The sequence below is a fragment of the Scyliorhinus torazame genome, chromosome 5 (genome assembly GCF_047496885.1).
Source record: "Scyliorhinus torazame isolate Kashiwa2021f chromosome 5, sScyTor2.1, whole genome shotgun sequence".
Classification (NCBI taxonomy): domain Eukaryota; kingdom Metazoa; phylum Chordata; class Chondrichthyes; order Carcharhiniformes; family Scyliorhinidae; genus Scyliorhinus; species Scyliorhinus torazame.
Genome location: NC_092711.1, coordinates 102,422,850 through 102,449,282, shown reverse-complemented (window position 1 = coordinate 102,449,282; position 26,433 = coordinate 102,422,850). Strand labels below are relative to the sequence as shown.

The following is a 26,433-nucleotide window of genomic DNA, read 5'->3' as shown; positions in this document are numbered from 1 at the left end:
ATCGCGGGCCCTCGGCGCCGTGAGACAGCTGGGCAAACCACCGCCGCCCTTTCTCTGTCAAAAGTTCATGTGAATTTTATGTTTCTCTGTCAATTTACTGCTTAATTATCAGGCAAGGTGGCTTATTTTATCGCGAATGTTGACAGTGTCCTCGACTCAGGGGGAGTTTGAGAAATTCCAGGAGTGGTATTGTATAATATGACATTTTTACGTTTCTACAGACCCACATTGTACAGGGATAGCCACCTACACTGTAAAGAGAATCACTTTGTTCAACTCCCGCATTTGGTTACATAAATCGATAAAGAAATCCCACTGATAAATTATACTTTATTGCTGTCACGGGATTAAAAACTCGCCGTTTCAAATCAGACGAACAGGCGACTTATTCACTGTTAATATAGCTATATTTATTTATATTCATCCCCTTATATTGAAATGAATGAGATGAAAATCGCTTATTGTCACAAGTAGGCTTCAAATGAAGTTACTGTGAAAAGCCCATAGTCGCCACATTCCGGCGCCTGTTCGGGGAGGCTGGTACGGGAATCGAACCGTGCTGCTGGCCTGCCTTGGTCTGCTTTCAAAGCCAGCGATTTAGCCCTGTGCTAAACAGCCCCAGAAGAGTAGAAATAAAGGGACTTAACTTAAAATGGAATTATTTTTTTCACAGTAACTTCATTGCAATGTTAATGTAAGCCTACTTGTGACAATAAAGATTAACCTGAGTATGTTAACAGATGCTCAAATGTAATTTCACAATTAGAACCAATGGAGACATTCCAAATAATCCATTCAGGCAAACAAATGCCCCAATACAGATAAATGCTAACTTTTAACAATAACCTGTAGTAAATCTCTGGGTCCATTCTGTTAGGGGTGTGGAAGGTGGGACGTCGCCGCCTCCACCAGGGAATCAACAGGCGGCGCCTGGAAACCCGCCCCTTCTGCCGGGTATTTAAATACCGCCCACTGGGATCCGAATCCAACAGTCCGGGAATTGGTTTGTTCACTGAGTTCCTGACACAATAATTTCCACCAAATGGCCAGAAGGATGAGGTGGGCCGTTTCTCTCAGTTTGTTGCTGACTTTCTTATCCCGTGAGTAGTTTTTATTGTCCAAATCTCTCACTGTTACTGTCTCAGTGTTAGTCTCTCTCTGGAATGTTCCAGAGTCACCAATCATTTCCCCAGGATTAATCCTCGGGCTTTTTGATATATTTTTACAGGTGTCCAGTCGGATGTTGTGTTGACTCAGCCAAAGGCAGAGAGCGGGCATCCCGGAGGCTCCCTGAGACTGACCTGTAAAACCAGCGGCTTCAGTCTTGGCAGCGACACCATGCATTGGATCCGACAGGTTCCCGGACAGGGGCTGGAGTGGCTGCTTTGGTACGACACTTCTTCCAGCAATGGCTACGCCGCAGGAATTCAAGATCGATTTACTGCGTTCACAGACACTTCGAACAATATCTTCTCTTTGGCCATGACGAACCTGAAGGCCGAAGACACCGCCATCTATTATTGTACAGTGGACATAGTGGGTGGGATGGACTACTGGGGACAGGGGACCATGGTAAGGGTGCCTGCAGGTAAGAACCAGTCAATTATTTCCAACTGTTTTATTCCAGTGGTATTTTTATACTTTTGTGTATATTCACAATTTATTCAGGGCAGCACGCTGGCGCAGTGGTTAGCTGATATGTCAGGGCGCCGAGGACACGGATTGAATCCCGGCCCCGGGTCACTGTCTATGTGGAGTTTACACATTCTCTTTTTAAAAATAAATTTAGAGTACCCAATACATTTTTTCCAATTAAGGGGCAATTTAGCATGGTCAATCCACCTAGTGTGCACATCGTTGGGTTGTGGAGGCGATACCCACGCAACAGTTTACACATTCTCGCCGTGTCTGCGTGGGTCTCGCCACCACAGCCAAAAGATGTGCAGGCTAGATGGATTGGCCACAGTAAATCCTTGATTGGAAAAACAATTGGGTACTCTAAATTTTAAAAAACAATTAATTCGTTCACTGAATCGTGGGTATACTGTATTACACTACAATACTGTATTGGGATTTTGTTGTAATATTTCATGTGATTCTGCTGAAAAGGGTTATAGAATTACTCTGCGCCTTGACAAAAGGCGCTGCTGAGGGATTCAGTCCATGGTTGTTGTGATTTAAAAAAAATACATTTAGAGTACCCAATTCATTTTTTTCCAATTAAGGGGCAATTTAGCATGACCAATCCACCTATCTTTGGGTTGCGGGGGTGAAACCCACGCAAACACGGGGAGAATGTACAAGCTCCACACGGACGCTGACCCACAACCGAGATCGAACTTGGGACCTCGGCGCTGTGAGGCAACAGGGTTAACCCACTGCACCACCGTGCCTCCCCCGGTTGCTGTGATTTGGTGTTTATTTGCTGAGGGTACTGTGTGGCCGGATTACCTTAAATACCCAATGCATGTTACCCAGTTTGGCGTTTCTGCAATGTTTAATCTCGATAACATCTGGTGGCTACAAGTTTTACCACCTCCTGCACAAGTGTTAGAAATCGAACCCGATATTACCAAAATATGTTGAGGTTTATGTGTTACTTTATTGAACATAGATTATCATAGAATTTACAGTGCAGAAGGAGGCCATTCAGCCCATCGAGTCTCCACCGGTTCTTGGAAAGAGCACCCTACCCAAGGTCAACACCGCCACCCTATCCCCATAACCCAGCAACCCCAAGGGCAATTTTGGACACTAAGGGCAATTTATCATGGCCAATCCACCTAACCCGCACATCTTTGGACTGTGGGAGGAAACCAGAGGACCCGGAGGAAACCCACGCACACACGGGGAGGATGTGCAGACTCCGCACAGACAGTGACCCAAGCCAGAATCGAACCTGGGACCCTGGCGCTGTGAAGCAATTGTGCTATCCACAAGGCTACCGTGCTGCCGTGTTCTGCGTATTCACAACGCTTATGATATTCTTCTAAATTTCTGTTTAATTATTCATTCATTTGATGGCAGGCGGATTTGGTGGCTTCTAGATTGGTAATTTCTTAAAACGTTATGTTTGATTCTGTTGGAAGTGATTTTGAATTGAGCTGCTTCTCCATGAAACGAGTCCCGGCCCCTCGGTGATGTGATTTGGTGGTTTTCTGATGAATAGATTGTATCTGGGTGACTTTGAATAAATAAGATGTTTGAAACGGTTTGCCGTTTCTGCATTGTTTCTGCATTGTTCAAACTCGGTGACATTGAGTGGTTCCATGTTTTCAATGGAATGTTTGAAGTTGCTTGCCGCATGATTGTCGGCAGAAAACAAGCAGGATTTTAGAGCAGTTTTTAAAAAGTGATTATTGGACATTAAACTAAGGCTGGGTTCAAGGTTTTCTTTCCGAACATCAATTATTACTGCAATCACAGCCTGTGCTTTCTGCAATGTTTCGTCTCGGTGAGATTGATGGTTACAGCTGCTGCAAATATTAAGTGTGTTTGAAATATCGTCCACTATGAATTAACCGCGGTAAATTTTCAATATTTATTTTGAACACATCCCAGCTCCTCACAATTACATTGCTGTTATTACAGATTTCTATTTAGTTTGATAATTGATACATTTGGTGGCGAGCTGGTTTGATGAATTCGATATTGAGATGTTTTTGAAATGTTAAGTTTGATTCTGTTGAATGTAGAATTGAGCTGCTTCTCCATGACACGGGGTTCAGCTGCTCAGTGATGAGTTTTGTGTTTTCTTGCTGAGAAGATTGTGTGTCTGAATAAGTACAATTTGTGAAGCGGTTTCCTGTTTCTGCATTGTTTATGCTCGGTGACTTAGAGCGGTTACAGGTGTGTTGTTAAATGCAAAAAGTCAACGTGTTTCAATCTGCTTGAAACACGATTATAGGTAGAAAACAAGCAGTTGTTGTAAATTCAGAACGGAATAAAGATATGTTTGTGTTTTTTTACTTTAACTGATGACTACGGATTAAACCAAAAGATGGCGTCATTCAGAACATAACATATTACTGCAAACTCATACTTCTTAATTAACAATTGTTCAAATTGGAGAGTAAAATTAATAGAATGTAAACAATTTAATGCAGTAATCTAACCGCAGATTATCCAAAGATGTTTTACTATTAATATAACTAATCATCAATCGCCTTTCACAATTCTGCTGTACTCTGCACACCATTTGCATGGCCGGAAAATTTTCGAGCCTGAAAATATAATCTGATTGTGCCTGGAACTGTTTGAATAATAACATACTGATTCTACACAGGTGTTCAGTTACACAAGAGATTTTGGACTATTTTTTAGATCCCTGATTACGTTTGCAGTTACTTAAATAGGAATTTTATCTTGCAGTTTGGCAATTTATGTACCCGGTTATTATATTCTTTCTGTGCAGCCGCAACAATAAGATTCTGCATTGTTCACTGTGATTCATGATTCCTTCAGTGTAATTTGTAGTTGGATAGTGAGATATGTCACTAATCTAATCATAACCCGTTTTCTGCGATCTGGAAGTCGCTGACAGTGAATATATTTTTCTTATGATTTTATTTAAATTGTAGGAATGTTCAGGCTGCACAGGGCTGGAGATTGACAAGGAACAGCTTGAAATTCAAAAGATTAATTTAATTACAAAATGCGAAAATGCGCTTTACAATAATTAATAACAGCCAGTCTGGCATAACTATGCTGTACACATTATAGAATTATAGTCAAAACAAATGAAAGAATAAAGAACAGATTATATCTGATTCTCAAGGTTATTTATATTGAATATTAACTTGAACAACAAAATCTCTGCTCCATTTGCTTATGTTTCAGTTTTGGAGAGGATCTGAATGAACAGCTTTAACTGGGTTTTACACTGATTGATTTGGATCTCCTTTCATTGAGCAGTAGTTTTAATAATTCAATTGTCAAAATTATTGTCAGAATATATATACATATTTTATATATCCGAGCTGAAAGTGAGATATATTTATGTATATATATAGAGAGAGACGCTTATAGATTTATCGTGTGAATTATACTCTGTGAATAGATGGAATTCAGGATTTATCAATGCGTTCAGAAATATACATAGTTCACATTTTTGTGGGTTAAAACAGGACGATTATTACAAAAAAGTAAAATATAAAAATGTTATTAGATTAAAGTAAAAATATTATCCTGGTCTGAATGTTTCCATCCGGTTATTTGAGGTTTATTGTTTAGCATTGCCTGACATTTAATTATACGCAATTTATAAGCAAAGTTCCAGGCAAGATTTCGTTTTGAATTATAGAACATTTTCATGTTTTTATTCTAGAGTGCAAATCATCTAACAAGACACACTAACAATTAACAACAATGTGCAATGCAATGTCAGTTCGAACAAATCAAACATAAATGCGACAGTTGATCTTTTAGAAAAAGTTTTATTGTACCTAAAATGAATTTAGAAAGCAATACATGTCTTTGCTCAAGTCGATGATGTGTTTTGCCTGGATTATTTTCCTGATTACATTTACTTAAGAAATTAGATCAATCAGGTAATCGAATTTCTCTTTTGTTTGTTTCGTATCATATCTCCGAATCTTTTTCACTGACGTTAAACTGAATGCAATCTGTTATCGTCAATGCGAACAGGGTGGTAAGGTGGCGCAATGGTCAGCACTGCTGCCTCACAGCACCGCGAATCTGGATTCGATCTCCGCCCTGAGTCCCTCCACTTTAGAGTTTGCACATTCTCCCTGTGTCTACGTGGAGATCCATGGCCCCAAACATGTGCAGGATAGGGGAATTGGACACGTTAAAGTGCCCCTTAATTGGAAAAGAATATTTGATGTGATTGTTTTCAGTCATTATAAATGTTGCACAGTTTGGGCAGACAGAATTAGTTACAAGGCGAAGAGAGTTTTAATGAATATCAGTTTAATTTCAAAGAGGTTATTGTTGTTGTCTAAAGTTGACCATTTATCAAGAATAAAGCAGTGTGAATAATCCATCGTCTCGTATTTCAGGGACTGTGCTTTGATTTATTTCTTCAAAAACGTGTATCTGTGAGGAATGTGAAAAAATTGACTTTATGTTAGTTAAGGCGCCTCAGAACTGAGATCCTTTCCCCAGATTGTGACAGTCATAATGAACAATTCAGCAACACCAGACAAGGGTGGCATGGTAGTGCAGTGTTTAACACTGCCGCCTCACAGGCCCGCATTCGATCCCGGCCATGGGTCACTGTCTGTGTGGACTCTGCATATTCTCCCCATGTCTGCGTGTGTCTCACCCCCACACCCCAAAGATTTTCAGAGTAGTTGGTTTGGCCACGCTAAATTGCCCCTTACTGAAAACCACAAGAATTGGGTACTCTAAATTGATAGAAGCAGAAATGCAATACAGACTGGAGGAGATGTGGGTACGCTTTAACCACTGATGTATCTGGCTTTGGAATGTTGGACTAGGCAATGCAGATGGAGCTTTATTCCCTTTTATTCCGTGCCGTAGCAGTCCTTGACCTATTTACTGGGGCAGTGAAAAGGGGCAATTAGTCTGTATATTAACTGTCATCTTATTCAGGAACTGTAGAGCCTGTGGTTGGACCAACATTTGTTGTCTCTGCTTAATTGCTCCTTGAGAAAGTGATGATGTGAAGCATCCTTGAATAACTGCAGTCCATGTGGTGCAGGTACACCCGCAGTGTTGTGATGAAGAGTGTTCCAGGATTTTGACCAAACGAGAGTGAAGGAACGGTTGTTTAGTTTCCAGTTAGGGTGGATGGTGTGTGGCTTGGAAGGAAACAACCAACTGCTGGTGTTCCCATGCATCTGGTGCTCCTGTCGTTCTACAACATAGAACATACAGTGCAGAAGGAAGCCATTCGTCCCATCGAGTCTGCACCGACCCACTTAAGTCCTCACTTCCACCCTACCCCCGTAACCCAATGACCCCTCCTAACCTTTTTGGTCACTAAGGGCAATTTATCATGGCCAATCCACCTAACCTGCACGTCTTTGGACTGTGGAGGGAAACCAGAGCACCCGGAGGAAACCCACGCAGACACGGGAAGAACGTGCAGACACCGCACAGACAGTGGCCCAGCGGGAACTCGAACCTGGGAACCTGGCGCTGTGAAGCCATAGTGCTATCCACTTGTGCTATCGTGCTGCCTCGGTGGCAGGTGGTAGAGGTTTCAATTTGGAAGGTGCTTTGGATGGAGCCTTGGAGAGTTCATCTTGTACATCATACACACAGCTGCCACTGTGTGTCCGTGATGGGGGAGTGAATGTTTAAGACGATGAATGGGGGCTAATTTGGCGCGACGCTTTGTCCTTGACAGTGTTGAATTTCTTGAGTTTTTTTAGAATTTCACTCGGTGCAGCAAGTTGCAATTCTTCAATTAGAGACCTGACTTGTAGGTGGTGAAGTTCCTTTAGGTGAATATGTTGAAGATCGGAGCCGCAGTGGCAGTGGTTAGTGCTGCCGCCTCACAACTTTGGAGAACCGGTTCGATTCAGACCTCGGTGAGTGTCTGTGTGGAAATTGCACATTCTTCCCGTGTTTGTGTGGGCTTCTTCCGGGTGCTGCGGTTTCCTCTTACAATCTAAAGATGTGCATGCTATATGGATTGGTCATGCTAAATTGTTCCTAGGTGGAGTTACGGGGATAGGGTGAGGAATTGTGTCTAGGTCGGGTGTTCTGTCAGAGGTTCTGTGCAGACTCAATGGTTCGAATGCCTCCTTCTGCTCTGTGGGGAGACCATGTTGCATTTTGTAATCAAACCCGTGTTGAGTCTCCATTCTTGCAGTTAGAGACAGGAACTTTTGTGGGGAGGAGTGGAATTTTTACTCTATATCTTAACTTGGTCTGTACCTGACGTGAGAGCCTTTCCCCGCAGAGGTCAAGTAGGCGGAATGAACATCGAACTAACGAGCTGGAGTTATCCAATCATACATCGGGAAATAAATTGTTCCATTGTTCGGTGAAATGACGCGCATTTTAACAATATTTCTGAAAAATACACCAATTTTAATGAATTAATTATGTTGAAGCATTTTGTGTATCAGAGAATCATTAAATGTGAGTGCCCTGAATTTGAGCATAATTTGTGAATAAACAGGATCAGGAAGTGAGAGTAACGCCCCAGAGAGCAGTGCCTATTCGATCTGACAGGAGACAGCAAGTTATTTTTACAACTTGAATGGACACTGACGAGACCCCCGTTCCAAATACTCATTAGAATACACTAATGTCTGAAAATATTACATTGTTCAAATCTATTTGTTCTAAAATCCGTCAGAGATAAACTGCGACGACATCAAATTTCTCGATACGGTCACGAAACAAAGCAGAACGTCAGTGGACGACATTTTGATAATAATAATCTTTATTATTGTCACAAACTAGGCTTACATTAAAACTGCAATAAAGTTATAGTGAAAACCCACTGGTCGCCCAAATACGGCGCCTGTTCGGGTACACTAAGGGAGAATTCAGAATGCCTAATAGCACGTCTTTGGACTGTGGGAGGAAACCGGAACACCCGGAGGAAACCCAGACAGACACAGAAAGAACGTGCAGACTCCGCGCAGACAGTGAGCCAATCCAGGAATCGAACCTGGCACCCTGGAGCTGTGAAGCAACAGCGCGACCGTGCCGCCTCTGCCAAAGACCGAAATGATTCTCCAACTCATGTTCCGCAACCGAATTATGCTCACTGAGAGACTGGATGCGAGTGTGTGTGGTGTGTGCGGGTGAATGAGAATATGGAAACTGGGAGTGAGCCATCCTGACACATACACACATTATACTCTCTCACCCGCAAACACACAAGCACACACTCATACACTGACATATTCTCTCTTACACACACTCACTCATCCTCTCACACACAGTCACAACAATAGGGGCTGTTTAGCACAGGGTTAAATCGCTGGCGTTGAAAGCAGATCAAGGCAGGCCAGCAGCACGGTTCAATTCTCATAACAGCCTCCCCGAACAGGCGCCGGAATGTGGCGACTTGGGGCTTTTCACAGTAACTTCATTTAAAGCCAACTTGTGACAATAAGCGATTTTCATTTTCATTCTCACTCTCAGACATTGCCTCCCTCACGCACTCACGTACAAATAGACTATGAAACGCACCTGTGCTTCTCTCGCTCAAAACACAAACACGTAATCACGTTCTCCCATACACTCACACGCTGACATAGAAAGCACTCTCACGCACACTCTTACAAACAGACACACTCTCAGAAATTCACCTATTCACAGACACATTTTCTCTCTCACTCTCTCACACACTACCCGTCTTTCACAGACTCTCTGCGAGGCACACGCCCTCTGCACATCACATACATCCTCTCACATGCTCTCTCTCCCACATGCACACTCTCAGGGACAAACGCACACAACTTATCTGTCTTTCAACCGCGCGCTCTCCCCCACACTCAATCACACACACATTCTATCTCTCTCACACACTTACTCGTACACACTCTCACACAAAGCGTCTCTCTCACGCACCCTCGATCACATAAACAGTATCTCGTTCACATACTCCCTACCACACACACATTCCCTTAAACACTCTCTCACATGCACACCCTCCCGACCACGCAAACACACACACAGAGACTCAAATCCACTCCTACTCTCTCTCCCCGAGACACATACTCACAGACGGACGCTATCTCACTCCCTCACACCATCCTTTATCACAAAATGCGGTTGATTGTGAAATACACAGCTCAGTTAGCTGGATTATGACGTACACAGCTTAGTTAGCTGGATTGTGACGTACACAGCTCAGTTAGCTGGATTGTGACGTACACAGCCCAGTTAGCTGGATTGTGACGTCCACAGCTCAGTTAGCTGGATTGTGACGGCACAGCTCAGTTCGCTGGATTGTGACGTACACACAATTCAGTTAGCTGGATTGTGACGTACACCGCTAAGTTAGCTGATTGTGACGTACACAAAACCTAGTTAGCTGGATTGTGACGTACACAGCTCAGTTAACAGGACGGCTGGTTCGTGATGAGGAGCGATCCCAACAACATGAGTTCAATCAATGTACCAGCTGAGGTTATTCATAAAGGCCCCCATTCTCAACCTTGCCACTCACCTCAGGTATGGTGACCCTCAGGTTAAAGCACCACCGGTCAGCTCTCAAAAGAAGAGAGCAGTCTCAGGGACTACGGCGCCATTTGCATTGTTGAAATAAGGGGGAAACCCCCTGCTTCTCTCTTTCAATTGAATCAAAGTTACACCATTCATATGGCACCAATGTGCCATTTAGTATCAGGTGAGAGAGCTGGAGGAAGAGATGTGAGTTTCGAGTGACTAGGCAAAGAGGTTATGAATCTCAAACGAGAGATTATTGGAAGCTTAAATTGTCGATGTAACTTTTAATGGGGAAATGTTAGCATAAACACATAGCTTGAGGCACATTTTGAAATGTTTGGTTACTTAATAAACTCAAATATAAGTCTAATTTGTTGAATGGGCCATTCTTTCCCAGCGACACCGTCTCCGCCCACTGTCTACAGCCTGGTTTCCTCCTGTCAACAACACAACGCCGACGGCTCCGTGACTTATGGCTGTTTGGCGATGGACTACTCCCCAGAGATCACCAGCCTTACCTGGAAGAAAGATGGGCAGCCGATCATCACTGGAGTTAAGAAATACCCGTCAGTGAGAATCAAGAAGGGAACCTACACCCTGAGCAGCCAGTTAACCATCACCGAGTCAGAGGAGGGATGCAGCAAAATCAGCTGTGAGGTTCGACACAGCGGCTCAGACAAGAGCATTGAAATACGTAAGTGTTGTCGAACATGTGAAAACAGAAGCGCTGTGATTACTTTATTTTCAACTTTGGTTATAACACATTTATGGAGCACTGCGCAGTTCGGATTCCAGAAAGAAATATTGAGCGCAGAGTAACTGGGAAAAAATAATAAGTCAGTTTATTTGTTACAATATCTTCTGCAATAATGTCTAACTTATGGTACTTGAAGTTCCTAGAAATGACATCCCTCCACATGTTCTCCTCACCGTGAGTCCAAATGAAGAAATCATAAGGCAGAAATTTGCAACCATCATCTGTTCAATCATCGATTTCCGTCCAAAGTCAATGACGGTGAAGTGGTTGAAGAATGGACAACCCATGGGTTCAGGAATTGTCACTTCTCCCGCCTGTGAAGTGAACGGGAACTTCTCGGCGAGCAGTCGGCTGACAGTCTCCGCTGGGGAATGGTTCAGCAAAGCGGTCTATGCCTGCCAGGTCACTCATCGAGAGGTCACCAAAAGTCAAAACATCGCCTCGTCTGGTAAGAGACACAAACAGAGGAAACTATAGATCATCCTGCACTCTGATGTTAATCAATAGCAGGAATGTATTGAAGTTAATACAAAGCTCAGAACAACGTCTAATTTACTGCCACGTAGTTTGTGTTTCACTCTGATGTAAGAACTGCATTAGGATTGCTCACCATTCAGGATTTTATCAGAACAGCAAAGAAAGCTTCCTCTACTTCGAAGACATTAAGTGAGTGAGGTGGAATTGATGTCAGCTTTATTCTGAGACAGCTGATTATATTTGAGAGGCAGTGAGTGTCTGGAACCCTTTACTGATAACAATTCCGGGGGAAAGTGTTGGAAAGTTCATCCAACCTATTTATAAATCAGCCTTCATTACTTCATTCCAGAGATCAGGAACAGTGTATTCGTATTGGGAATACTGCAATGCAGTTATTAGAATGATTCCGGGGCTGAACGACTTTGACAATGAGAATAGCGATTAGCACTGCTACATCTTAGCGCCACGATCCCGGCTTCGATTCTGGCCTTGGCTGACTGTCTGTAAGGAGTTTCTACATTCTCCCCGTGTCTGCTTGGGTTTCCTCCGGGTACTCCGGTTTCCTCCCACAGTCCAAAGATGGGCAAGTTAGGTGGATTGGCCATGCACAATTGCCCCTTAGAATCTAACGGTTATGTGGGGTCATTGGGTTATGGAGGAAGGGCGGGGGAGTGGTCCTTGGTAGGGTGCTCTTTCGAGGGTCGGTGCAGACTCGATGGGCCGATTGGTGCCCTTCTGCACGGTAGTGATTCCATAATAGGTTTCACAGAACACGCTGTTTACCATGTACAAAGAACAAAGAAATGTACAGCACAGGAATAGCCCCTTTGGTCCTCCACGCCTGCGCCGGTCAATATGCCCTATCTAAAAAGAACCTTCTGCCCTTACTCGGTCCGTATCCATCTATTTACTCCCTGTTCATGTATCCATCCAGATGCCTCTTAAATGTTGCTAATGTGCCGGGATCCACCACGTCCTCTGGCAGTGCGTACCAGGCATCCACCACTCTCTGCGCGAAAATCTTATCCCGCACATTTCCCTTAAACTTTCCCTCTCTCATCTTGAACCTGTGCTCCCTTGTAATTGACACTCCATCCTTGGAAAAAGCCTCTGACAGTAAACCCTGCCTAATCCTCTCATAATTCTATAGATCTCTATCCGATCTCCCCTCAGCCTCCGTCTTGGTAGTAAAAGCATTCCTAGTTTTTTTCAAATGCTCTTCATAGCCAACACCCTCAAGAGCAGGCAACATCCTGGTGAACCTTCTTTGCACTCTCTCTAAAGCTTCCACGTTCTTCTGATAATGTCGTGACCAGAACTGCATGCAATACTCAAATTGCGGCAGAACCAAGCTTTTATATAGCTGCAACATGATTTCCCAACTCCTGTACTCAATGCCCTGACTGATGAAGGGAAGCATGCCATTTGCCTTCTTAATCACCTTGGCCACCTGTGCTGCCACTATTAGAGAACTGTGGACCTGCATGCCAACGTCCCTCTGTATGTTAATGGTCCAAGGGTTCTGCCATTTACGGTATAATTCATAACTAGATATGACCCTCCAAAATGCACAACCCCGCATTTGTCCGGATTAAACTCCATCTGCTATTTCTGTGCGCAAGTCTCCAATCTATCTATACCCACTTATACCCTCTGACAACCCTCGGCACTATCAGAAACTCCGCCAATTTCGTGTCATCCGCAAACGTACTAATCAGAGCACCCACATTTGTCTCCAGATCATTTATATATACTACACACAACAAAGGTCCCAGTACTGATCTCTGCTGAACACCACTTGTTACAGTTCTCCACTCAGAAAAAAATCCTTCCACCGTTACTCTCTGTCTTCTATAACAAAGCCAGTTCTGTTCATCGAAGATCTTTAGAGATTGCTAATTCGAAGTTGATTCATTCCCATTTAGAGAGTGAAGGTTGAACACCGCTGTCCTGATTCTGAAGATGAAGCTTGGGTTGATTTTCATGTTTCCATTCACAGATCCTTCCCTTTGCACTGTTGCCTCAGTCACAATACTGCCACCACCAATCGAACAGATTTTACTGGAGGCGACTGTAACCTTAACCTGCGTCATTTCAAATGCTCCTGATGGAGTCAACGTGTCCTGGAGTGAAGCGAAGAATCCGCTGAAATCAGAGATTGCCGAGCAGCCTGGGGCAGATGCTGAGAGTGTGGTCAGCAAATTAAACATCTCGACACAAGCCTGGCTGAGTGGGGCTGTGTTTTTCTGCGTTGCGAGCCACCCGGAACTGCCAACTCCTTTGAGAAATTCGATCCATCAGATAATAGGTGAGCGTTGAGATTAAAGCAATATGTGAGCCACTGTGTCTATTTCTAGTGTCAGTTCAACGGTCAATATTTCGTATTCAGTGTATTTTGGATCTACTTTGATTGGTAATTCCACTAACTGAATAATCTGGAGTGGCAGACGTTAAGGAGGAAAATGATATGCTGATGACTGAACAATGAATTGAAGGCGGTGATGTTGGGTTTGGATGGAGCAAGACCATCGACTATAAGATGTAAGAGCAGATCTAGGCCATTGGGTCCATTGAGACGGGCCGGCATTCTGCAAGACCGTGACTGATCTCCGGCAATCCTCAGTTCCACTTTACTGCCTTAACCCCATATCCCTTGATTCCCGTACTGATTAAAAGTCCATCTATCTCAGCCTTGAACACACTGAATGAAGCAATTCCTACATCTTTCCGCGCTACTGAATTCCACAGATTCGAGATAAGAAATTCCTCCTCATGTCTGCCTTAAATGGCGACCATTTAGTTTGAGATTAAATCCTCAGGTCCCAGACTCTTCCACAAGGGATAGGAACCTTTCGGCATTTACCCTGTCAAACCGTCCGAGAATGATTTATGTCGCAATTAGGTCGCCTTCATTTTACTAAACTCCAGTGAGTATAGATCCAATCTACTCAGCCACTCTTCACAAGAAAATCCATACCCGGGCTCAACATCGCGAACATTCTCTGGACTGCTTCCAAAACCAATATGTCTTCCTTCACAAAACTGTTCAAAGAACATCAGGTGTGACCTAGCTGCTGCACTGTGTAGTTTTATCAACACTTCCCTATTTTTATATTGCATTCCCTTCAAAATAAAGGTCAACATTCAATGTGCCTTCCCTGTTACCTGCACAACTTGCATGCTAGCTTTTTGTGATGTCTGCAGGATGATGGCAAATCCTTCGTCACTGTAGTTTTCTGTTGCCTTTCTCCATCTAAATAATATTCAGCTCCTTTATTCCTCCTACCAAAGGAGGCATAATCTCACATTTTCCTACATCATGTTCTTTTTGGCAAATTTCATCCCAGTCACTTGACCTGACTATATCCCTGTGTAGATTACCTGTGTCATTCTCACCACTTGCTTTCCTTATTTTAAAAAATATTTCCATTAAAGGGCGTTTTGCACACAAACATAAAAATCACAGAATACATCGCAATAACATTATCAGAAAAACAACTCCAAGGGTGACACGGTGGCGCAGTGGTTAGCACTGCAGCCTCATGGTGTCGAGGATCCGGATTCGATCCTGGACCAGGGTCACTGGCCGCGTGGAGTTTGCGCATTCTCCCTGCGTCTGCGTGGGTCTCACCCGAACAACCCCAAGGTTGCAGGGTGGGTGGATTTACCGCGCTGTACTGACACTTAATTGTAAAAATTGTAAGAAATTAAAAGACGGGAAAACTCCTCCCCCAGGGACAATAAACACTCTAGGCCTATGATATTCCCTAACACCCATTCCACCACTGTACCCACCCCCTCAATTATTACCCCCTCCCTCCTGCACAACGAGAACAACCCCTTACCCTCCTCCGGCTGAAACTTTAATTCAACATGAAGATATAATAAATGCCTGCCACACCGGGCGCACCCCTGTTCCGCTTCACGTAAGGCGAACTTTATCTTCTCCAAATACAGGAAATCTGCCAGCTTGCTCAACCACACCCCCATCTATGGCAGCCCTCAGAATCGCCAGCTGAGCAAAATCCGTCTCCGGGCTATCAGGGAGGCAAAGGCCAAGAGATCGGCCTCTGATTCTTCGTCTACCGCAGCAAAAAAACGGATAATCCTCGTGACCCTCATATTGGGGGGGGGGGGGGGGGGGACACCTTAAATTGGATGAGGTTTAACCTGCACACGACGAGGATGCGTTCACTCACCTGAATGTTCCTTCCACTCCCCGGACCGCACCCCCTCATCCAACCCCTCCTACCATTTGCGCTTGATCTTCTCCTCCAGAACGCCCTACATGTCTATCCGCTCTTCATACATGTTAGACACTCCCCTCTCCAATATTTCCCTCCGTCAGCAGCTTATCTTGCAACATCGGAGGTGGCAGCTCTGGGAAGGACGACACCTCACTCCTCACACCGAACTCCCCGCCACCGCCGCAGCTGCAGATGAACCCATTTCCCTTAGGCAATCCGTATACTTCCTCTATAATCTCCAGTCCTCAAAACCTATCCCCTGCAAACGTGGCAATAGTACATTAACTTATCAAACGCAGTTTCGAAATTAATGCATATTCTATCTATTGGTTCCGCTAGGCTGTTCCTCAATTAATTGTAATTAATTTGTTGAGAATGATTTCCCCTTCATAGTAATAACGGCAAGTAGGCTTCAATGAAGTTACTGTGAAAAGCCCCTAGTCGCCACATTCCGGCGACTGTTCGGAGAGGCCGGTACGGGAATTGAACCCGCGCTGCTGGCATTGATCAGCATTACAAGCCAGCTAGTTTAGCACTCTGTGCTAAACCAGCCCCTTGGCGCTATCAAAACTCCGCCAATTTCGTGTCACGAAGCCGTTCTGTTTCATTATATTATGTCTTTCTAAATGCTGTGCTATTACATCCGTTCTAATGGACACTAAGGGATTCCCACTGACAGATGTTAATGTCAGTTGCCTACAGTTACATGCACTTGACTCCCTTTTCGAATCAGGGTGTTCCATTGGCAGTTTTACAATCCTCTGGGAGTAAGGAGGTGGTGGTGGTGGTGGTGGTGGCGGGGGGGTTCCGGTGTGTGTAGCTTATACACCAGCACAGAACAGGCGGGCCGAATGGCCTGTTTCCCTGCTGTACACTTTCTGAAACTTTCGAATCCAATATCTATAAATTCTCAGGGTAAAGGATTATGTCCACCTCAGCTCCGAGCTGGGAAACCGGACAGATCCCAAAGTGGAAAATGGAAACCTTTAAAATCCAACACAAAACACATTTCTCTCACATCTAACCCGCGGTTCCAATGTCTCCGGAATCCCCCATTTTATTAACATTTATTGTACATTTTCTGCAGCTCCCAATCCGCGGGAACCGTCCGTCTCTGTCCTCCTGCCCTCGGCTGAAGACGTCTCCGCTCAGAGATTCGTCTCCCTCAGCTGCTTAGTGAGAGGTTTCTCCCCCCGAGAGATCTTCGTCAAGTGGACCGTCAATGACAAGCCGGTGAATCCCGGGAACTACAAGAACACCGAGGTGATGGCGGAGAACGGCAATAACTCCTTCTTCATGTACAGCCTGTTATCCATTGCAGCGGAGGAGTGGGCCAGCGGCGCTTCTTACTCCTGTGTAGTGGGACATGAAGCCATCCCCTTGAAGATCATCAACAGAACGGTTAATAAATCAAGCGGTAAACCGAGTTTTGTAAGCGTTTCCCTTGGCACTGCTGGACACCGTTAATTCATGTCAATGAGAATCTATTGGTGACATTTCGAACTACAATAGAAATAATAAAGTTTTTTATCCCCTCCAAATGTGCTTGAACGGCACAACCGTTTTATTAATAGCGCATCCGCGTTCCTGATGTCAGACATCTTTAATTAGTCTCGGATTTCTGCAGATCTCGGATCCATGTCCAGTGCAGGGAGTGGCACAGTGGCGTAATGTTTAGAACTGCTGCCTCACGATCCCGAGGAGCCTGGTTCCATCCCACCCTCGGGTTACTGTCCGTGTCGAGTTGCACATTCTCCCCGTCTCTGTGTGGTTCTCGTCCCCACGTCCCAAAGATCTGCAGGTCGGTGGATTGGAACAAAAACAAGTGGGTACATTAAAAAAACAGAAGCAGCCAGGTGTACAGACAGAGTTAAACTAATTAATAACAGGATTCCGCAAAATATCTTTATTGATGAGAAATCGGACACGTTCCCATTTTAGGCGCGAGTGGCACGGTGGCGTTGTGGTGCAGTGGTTAGTACTGCTGTCTGCAGTGATAAAGACCGGAGTTCAAATCCCGTCACTGTCCATGTGGAGTTTTCCCATTTTTTTCCGTGTCTGCAAGGGTTTCGCTCCCCAACCCCAAGGTATGCAAGGTAGATGGATTTGCCACGCCAAATTGTCCCTTAATTGGGAAAAAAAATTGGGTGTTCTAAATTTATTTTTTTTAAATCCCATTTCTGTCAAACACATCACACTTAGATTTCCGTGCACCTACTGCTCTCGTTGTCTATCTCCTTATAATTGATGGCAGTTTTAAATTGTTGCATCACACCCACTGAATTGAGGATCAAACAGAAACATGGACCAGCAATCCACCGTCAAAGAAAGGGGAGAGGGGAATTGTTGATGCACTGTATCCCACTTTTCCAACAAAGAGAGAGCAAGGTCCATTAGTCAACCTACTGCACCCCACTTCCCAAGCAAAGAGCGGGGGAAGGGCAGTAGTTAATCCACTGCACCCCCTCTTCCCAAGAAAGATAGTGGTGGGCCATTAGTCAATCGACTGTACCCCACTTCCCCAACAAAGAGAGGGGGAGTGACATTACTTAATCCGTAGTAACCCCGCTTGCCCAACAAATAGAAGGGGAGGGGCATTATTTAATGCACTAACCCCACATCCACAATAAATACAGGGGGGAGGGGCGTTAGCTAATCCACTGTACCGGCGCTTCCCCAACAAAGAGATGGGGAGGGGTAGTACTTTATGCACTATAACCCCATTTCCCCAAGAAAGATAGCGGTGGGGCATTAGTTAATCGACAGTGCCCCCACTTGCCCAACAAAGTGCTGGGGAGGGCCATTTGTTAATCCACTGATCCCCCATTACCACAACAAAGAGACGGGGAGGATAACTAGATAATCCACTGTGCCCCCTTCCCCAACAAAGACAGGGGAAGGGGATTATTTAATAAAATGTTGCCCACTTCCCCAGAACAGCGCGGGAGGGGCATTTTTAAATGTTCTTTACCCCCACTTCTCAAACAAAGAGCGTGGGAGGGGCATGATTTCATGTACTGCTTCCCCACTTCACCAGCAATGTGTTGGGGAGCGACATTAGTTAATCCACTGTAGACCCACTTGCCGAACAAAGAGAGGACGAGGGGCATTAGTTAAGCAACTCTGCCCCGACTTTCCCATCACAGAGAAGCGATGGGTATTAGTGAATCCACTGTACCCCCACTGTACCCCAACAAAGTGAGGATGAGGGGCTTTAGTTAACCCACTATAATTCCATTTCCACAAACCATATCTGTGAAGGCCATTAGCTTTGCACTGTATCTCCACTTCCGCAACAAAGAGCTTGGAGGGTAAATACTTAAATCACTGTACCCCAACTTCCCCAACAAAGCTCAGGGAGGGGCACTAGTTAATTCACTGTAATCCTATTCCCCAACAAAGCGAAGGGGAGGGCATTTGTTAATCTACTGTACCCGCACTCCCCAAATATGGAGAGGGGGAGGGCCATTAGAGAAGCCAGTGTACCGCCATATCCGCTACAAAGAGAGGGGGAGGGCCATTAATTCCTCTATAGTACCCGCACATCCCCTACAAAGAGAGGGGGAGCGGCAGCAGTTAATCCACTATACTTCCCCAACCAAGCGAATGATAGGAAATGTATTAACCTACTACACATCCACTCCCCAACGAGATGGGGAAGGTCATTTGTTAATCTACTACACGACCACTTCACCAACAAAGAGCGTTGAAGGGCATAAATTAATCCACTGTACCCTCACTTCCCCAACAGGGAGGGGCATTAGTTAATCCATTGTTCATCACTTCCCCAACAGAGAAAACTGAAGAGAAAATCCTGAAACTATTTTGCTGCACGTCACCAAGAGAGAGAGGCGAAAGTGAATTGGCCATCTCCTCAAAGCCGCGAACCGAAAGGGAAATTGCTTAGCCCAGCAGGGAGAGACAAAAAAAATAACTCACCGGTTACTGACCGCAGGGTTCTGTGCTGAGACCCCAGCTGTTCACACAATACATAGAACACACATTGCAGAAGGAGGCCATTTGGCCCATTGAGTCTGCAGCGACCCACTTAAGGTCTCACTTCCACCCTATCCCCGTAACCCAATAACCGCTCCTGACCTTTTTAGTCACTGAGGGCAATTTATCACGGCCAATCCACCTAACCTGCACGTCTTTGGACTGTGGGAGTAAACCGGAGCACCCGGAGGAAAACCACACAGACACGGGGAGAATGTGCAGACTCCACACAGACAGTGACCCAACGAGGTATCGAACCTGGGACCCTAACACAGTGAAGCCACAGTGCTACCCACTTGTGCTACTGTGCTGCCCAATATTCATTACTGATTTTGACGAAGGAATTGCAGGCAATATCTCCAGAATTGCAGATGACACTAAGTTTGGTGGTAGAGTATGCTGTGAGTAGGATGCAAAGAGGCTACAGGGTGACTTGGACAGGCTGACTGAGTGAGAAAACACTTGGCAAATGCAATATGATGTGGCTGAATGGGAGGCTGTCCGCTTTGATGGCAAAAACACAAAGACAGATTATTATCTGAATTGTGGCAGTTTAGGAAAAGTGGAATTGCAACGAATTGAGTGTCATGGTGGAACAGTCGCCTAAGATTCGTGTGCGGGTACAGCAGGTGGTGAGGAAAGTTAATGGCAAGCTAGCCTTCATAGCGAGAGGATTTGTGTATGGGAGTTGTAATGTCTTGCTGCAGTTATACAGGACTTGGTGTGATCACACCGTGAACATTTATTGTCACAAGTAGGCTTACATTAACAATGAAGTTACTGTGAAAAGCCCCTAGTCGCCACATTCCGGCACCTGTTTGAATACACAGAGGGAGAATTCAGAATGTCCAAATTAACTAACAAGCACGTCTTTCGGGACTTGCGGGAGGAAACTGGAGCCCCCGGAGGAAACCCATGCAGACACGGGGTGAACGTGCAGACTTCTCACAGACAGTGGCCCAAGGCGGGAATCGAACCTGGGACCCTGGCGCTGTCAAGCAACAGTGCTAACCACTGTGCTACCATTCAAGGAGTGAAGTGGGTAATAGCCTGTCCACACCAAAGAGTTGAGTCAAGTCCATTTAGTGGCAAAAGCTTTTGGGAGAAGAGCCGGCACTCTGCAGTGCTCGCAGTCACCTTCTCAATTTCACAGCGGCAGTTAGCCTTTTTTATACATGTTCCTCATTCGCTTGAAGGGGTTACATACATGACCAATTAGGTCCCCCGGCAACAATTAGCTTCCAATCACATTCCTCTGAATACATTCGAGAACTGAGGTCCACAATTCATTGTTTTCAGTTACACGAATAGCAGGTGTCTCAACAGTAAACGGTTAGTTTGCTGCACTTTTGTATCAGAACTTTGCTGAATCTTCCAAACACATTATTACAAGCTGCACCAGATCTTTGCAGAATCCCAATTACATGATTGCAAGCATAATTAAAACAGAGAGAACTTTAATTTTAACTTCTCCATGTACAACCCTTATTTTTAACTTCTCCGTGTACAATTTTTATCTTAACAAGGGATATGGAGAGAAAGCGGGAGTGGGATACTGAATTTACATCATCAGCCATGATCATATTGAATGGTGGTGCAGGCTCGAAGGGTCGAATGGCCGCCTCATGCACCTGTTTTCTATGTTTCGATATTTCTCTCCTCCCACTCCCCGAGAGGAGAATTCGGAAGGGAACGAGTCTTTAATGTAAGGACTCAGCTTTCAACAATGCAAGTCGTTACTCACTTACTGGTCATACGTTTTAAACTTGCATCAGAACAACCATGGTGAAAATATACCTTTAAACAACACAATTTTTCAAACGTGTAACGCTCCTTTTCCTGTTTTAAAAAAAATAATCTTTATTCTCACAAGTAGGCTTACATTAACACTGCAATGAAGTTGCTGTGAAAATCCCCTAGTCGCCACATTCCGGCCCCCGTTCGGGTACACAGAGAGAGAATTCAGAATGTCCAATTCACCTAACAGCCCGTCTTTTGGGACTTGTGGGAGGAACCCCGAGCACCCGGAGGAAACTCATGCAGACACGGGGAGAACGTGCAGACTCTGCACAGAGAGTGACCCAAGCCGGGAATCGAACCTGCGACCCTGGTGCAAAGAACCACTGTGCTACCGTGATGCCTTCATATGCCAACACACTGCGTTTGTCGTATGCTAGTATACGCAGACCCGCATAAAATAGGCACAGGCACACAGACAAACACACACTCACGCACACAGTAATAACCATTGTGCAGATTCACACACGCGTACAAACAGACTCACAAGCAAATATATTATTTGCAAGAGAAGCAGAATCACAAAAGGACCTGAAACACAGATGTAACCATCAAAATATACATTAGCACACGTTGTCGAATACATTCGTGCAGAAACAATGACATCCACTGTCATACACATTAACACAAATATATAGACACACAAACACGCACATTAACGGCCGACGTGGACGCACAAACACATAGTGTAGAGTGCCCTTTCTGAGGGTCGGTGAAGACTCAAAGGACCGAATGGCCTCTTTCTGCATTGGAGGGACTCTATGTTCTATGTTCAAGAACTCTAAAACGCATAGTAGCATACAAGGGGGCATAAACACATTTAAAAACATAAGCATATAACTCTATCAACACATTAATATACCCATGAATGCACTCACAGAGATACACATACACACACGTGCATTCGCACATTGATAGATAGATGGCGCACAAAGAAACGTATTACTACATATAGTATCAGGCATGAACACATAAGCACGCATTAACACAACTATTAGTAAATAAACAAAGACTGTAAGCCAAAAATAACTCATTCGTATATACACATTGACAGAATCACAAAATATACAGACAATCACAGATGAAAACACATTGGCACATCAACACTCACATTAATATTCAAACACACATTGGGAGAGACAAACAGATAAAGGCAAATCACGAGTTACTTAAGCACAAAAAGAAACGACAAGATGACAGTTTATTTCTAATGTAACTGTTTGAATGGGCATACCAATCAAAACATATCCCCATTACATAACGATCCCACAAGCGCACTGAATCAATTCTGACTGAGAAACTGGCTTCAGTAAACGACGTGACAAATGTTTCCATCACAAATAAACAAATAAGATGGGACTCACGTCCGAGTTGTTGCGGCAACATTCACAGTTTCGAAATAAGAAGCTGAATGAACGTCCCTCAGTATCAGTCATAATAATCTCCAATTATACCAAATTGTTCCAAAACAAACTGAAATTAAACAAAAGCGGCCGTGTTTTGCGACACGGACTGTTTGAGCAACGTAAAGGACGAACAGCTGTGGAGATTGATACAGAGATCGGTTTCTGAGTATCACGAATTTAACAGTAGATATGCAATGAAAAGTAGATTACTAAAATTACTTCAGAAAGATAAAGGATAATATTTATATATATTTTGAAAGATATCCTGAATGAAAATGCAATTTAATAATTTTTCCTCGGCTATATCCCCTTAGATTCTATAGACAGCATCCGGATTGAAGACGATCAGGATGATAATGGCAACATCTGGACAACCGCTTCCACATTCATCACCCTGTTCTTCCTGAGCATGTCCTACAGCGCTGCAGTCACTCTGGTGAAGGTGAGAGCATTCGATCCACTCACACTTTAGCTGACAGAAGCAGTTTGAAAAGTCACTGAACTTTTCTTTGATAAAATATTAATGTCCCAGATCACAAACATCTGCTTCATTGTTTTTTTTCTGTTTTTACAGATCAAGTGATCGGCTGAATTTTGCATGTCGTATTTATTGATTTGGATGTCGTAGATTTTCGCCAGCTGTTTATCAACATCTCTGTTACAAAATCATGAAATGCCCCCTGGTGACGTTACAAGATTTTTCTGTTTGAAAAATACGAAATAATATGGACGTATTGTAATTTTCGATTATAATTGTCCTGTAGCTTGATTTCCATTTGTAAATAAGTAACGTTTTTAATTCCTTATTCTCAATTATTGCCTTCCCTATATTTTGAGCTCCTGTTCCCTCTTTCTGATGTCTGTTGTACATACATTTGGCAGCTCAGAGCTGATGTGTTCTCTTCTCAATGTCACGCTCAATCGTTAAATTGCCCCTTGTTAACTTGAAAATTAACATTTCTGTTAATTTTTCTTTGAATTTTTCAATAAATCCTGAATGAAAAATGAACCAGATGTGACTTTTCTGAACTCCTTTCTCCAAAGTCCCCTGACGACTGACCATTTCCCTTATTTCAGTGTTTCGCTCTTTCCCAGACAAATATTTCCCCTGTTGTGAAAGAGTCACTGCGTCACCGAGCGACCCTACCTCTTTATGGTGAACCCCCGAGACAGAATGATTGCAGAGCGAGGAGAATCGAGTTGATTTCAGTCATACTCTGGTCAGTCACAGTCACATGTCAGGTAATTCGGAACAGCGGGGGCTCTGCTTCATAAGAGAGCGACACAAGGTGGTGAATGGGAGAAGAAACGTTTCCTTCACACTGTCTCATAAAACACTTCCAGGGTCGCTGCAGCACAGGGTAACACTCTCCATGTTGGCCGAATAAATAATCCCAAGGCAGATATTCCACAGGCTATATATAACGCAGACAGAACAGAGGGTGTAAACCATTGGGAGAGCACTAAAGGCTGGGAAGTATATTGTACACAACATATAATCGAGCACGAATTTCCAAATATTACCTGAGTTTGGCGCCTACAAGATACACCAGAGAACAGAAACGGTGGAAGTTCCTAGATACTAGAGTTCGTCAGACACAACAGATAAGCAGAAGGCATGGGAATAGATACCGGAGAATAAAGCCGATCCATATTCAAGCTCGAAATTTCCTTTGAAGCATACAAATAGACACTTTATCGCCCTGTTCTGGTACATACGCAAACAGCACTTTCTGGTTAAAACAAAATGACTGACTGCTTCAAGCTTTACATTTTGTCCCATTTAAAACTGACACTGTGTCCATTTTAGAGGATGCATTGATCGATAATAACCTCCATTCCCTCTGATACCATCGCCCTGAACTCATTGAGTATCAGCCTGGCATCTCCCTGCGCCATTCTGCCTGATACTCTCCCGCTGAACACAGTGACCATCACCCAGGGATAAGACCATAAGACCACAAGACATAGGAACAGAATTCGGCCACTCGGCCCATCGAGTTTCCACCGCCATTCAATCATGGCTGATGTTTTCTCATCCCCATTCTCCCACCTCCCACCCTGCTCCATTCACTCTGCTACCACCCCCTTGAACTCACTGACCATCACCCCAGGGACCCTCTCTCCCTGCTCCATTCCCTCTGACACCATCCCCCTGAACTCACTGAACATCACCCCAGGGATCCTCTCTCCCTGCTCCATTCCCTCTGATACCATCCCCCTGAACTCACTGAACATCACCCTAGTGATCTTCTCTCCCTGCTCCATTCCCTCTGATACCATCCCCCTGAACTCACTGAACATCACCCCAGGGATCCTCCCTCCCCGCACCATTCCCTCTTATACCACCCGTGAACTCAATGAACTCACTGAGCATTACCGCAGGGATCCTGTCGTCCTGCTCTATTCCATCTTATTCCAACCCCCTGCACTCATTCCAGGGAATCTATCTTGCTGCCCTACTTCCTCAGATCGAAATAAATAAAAGTCCCCGAGGATCATAGGCTGCTTTGCCCTTTTGTGAGAGAGCTGACCGGTGGTGATTTTACCTGAGAGTCACTGCATCTCAGCCGAGGGGCAAGGTTGAGAAGGCGTTGCTTTGATTTAACACATCAGCCGGTGCAGGAATTAAACTCACGCCGTCTGCTTCACGACCAGCCAGCCAGCCAACTGAACTGTTGACTCCCTGACTCTAATACTATATCTGTGAACTTACTGGGCGCCATTCCAGGGATGCTCTCTGCCTGCTCAATTCCCTCCGATTCCATCTCCCGAAATTAACAGAAAATCCATGGGATCTGTCTTGTTTACATCTGCTCACTGACCGTTGGGGACATTTACTCAGAGGACAGGCTAGCGACCTTAGAGGACCAGAGTCAGAGGCTGCAGCTGCCCAGCGGGGACGAAATTTGTCACCTCGAGGTTAAGAACCTTCTCTGCAAGGATGCTACAACATAACCACGGACCTCGAGATGCACAATGTTAGAGGAAATACTGTAGGCGTGTAACCTGAGAGGGGGAACTCCGGGGACCTGTATCGACAACTATTAGAAAGGATACACTCCCCACTGAACGAAACACGGGACAAATGTGACAAAGAACTATGGATGGAAATAGGGTGGGGAATCTGGAGCGAACCCCTGAACAGGGCCAACTCCACCTCCGCTTGCGCAAGGCTAAGACTCGTGCAAATGAACGTGGTGCACAGGGTGCACCTGACAAGGAGCAGAAAGTATAGTTTCTTCCTGGAGGTGGAGGACAAATGTGAATGGTGCCAGGGAGGCCCGGGCAACCACACCCACATGTTCTGGGCCTGACCCAGACTTGACGGGTTTTGGACAGCCTTCATCGAGGCAATGTCCAACGTTATGGGGGTGAGCGTGGACAAGTGCCTGGGGAATGGAAGTCTTCGGGCCAAGGGACCAGCCAGAACTATTCCAGGACCGTTACGAGGTCAACACCCAAAAGAGCGAGGGGAAGAGGGGAGAGCCAACGAGACAGCAGGGATCAGATAGGGAGGAGTGTTGGGGGAGGCCGGGGAGAGAGGCTGGAGCATGGATAATAGGGGGCCTAGAGTAAGACCACAAAGGACAGAACCCCCAAAGAAACACCGAAAACGGGACGGAGAGGG

The 26,433-nt window shown here is 44.8% G+C and overlaps 1 gene segment (V, D, J or C); it reads left to right on the top strand.

Annotated features, from left to right (window-relative positions):
* Positions 1-1,022: 1,022 nt before the first annotated feature.
* LOC140422670 (Ig heavy chain C region-like) lies at positions 1,023-17,144 on the top strand. The segment is given in 6 exon segments: positions 1,023-1,100; positions 1,229-1,588; positions 10,520-10,816; positions 11,016-11,327; positions 13,356-13,664; positions 16,691-17,144. Coding segments are annotated over 6 exon segments (1,716 nt in total).
* The last annotated feature ends 9,289 nt before the right edge of the window (positions 17,145-26,433 follow it).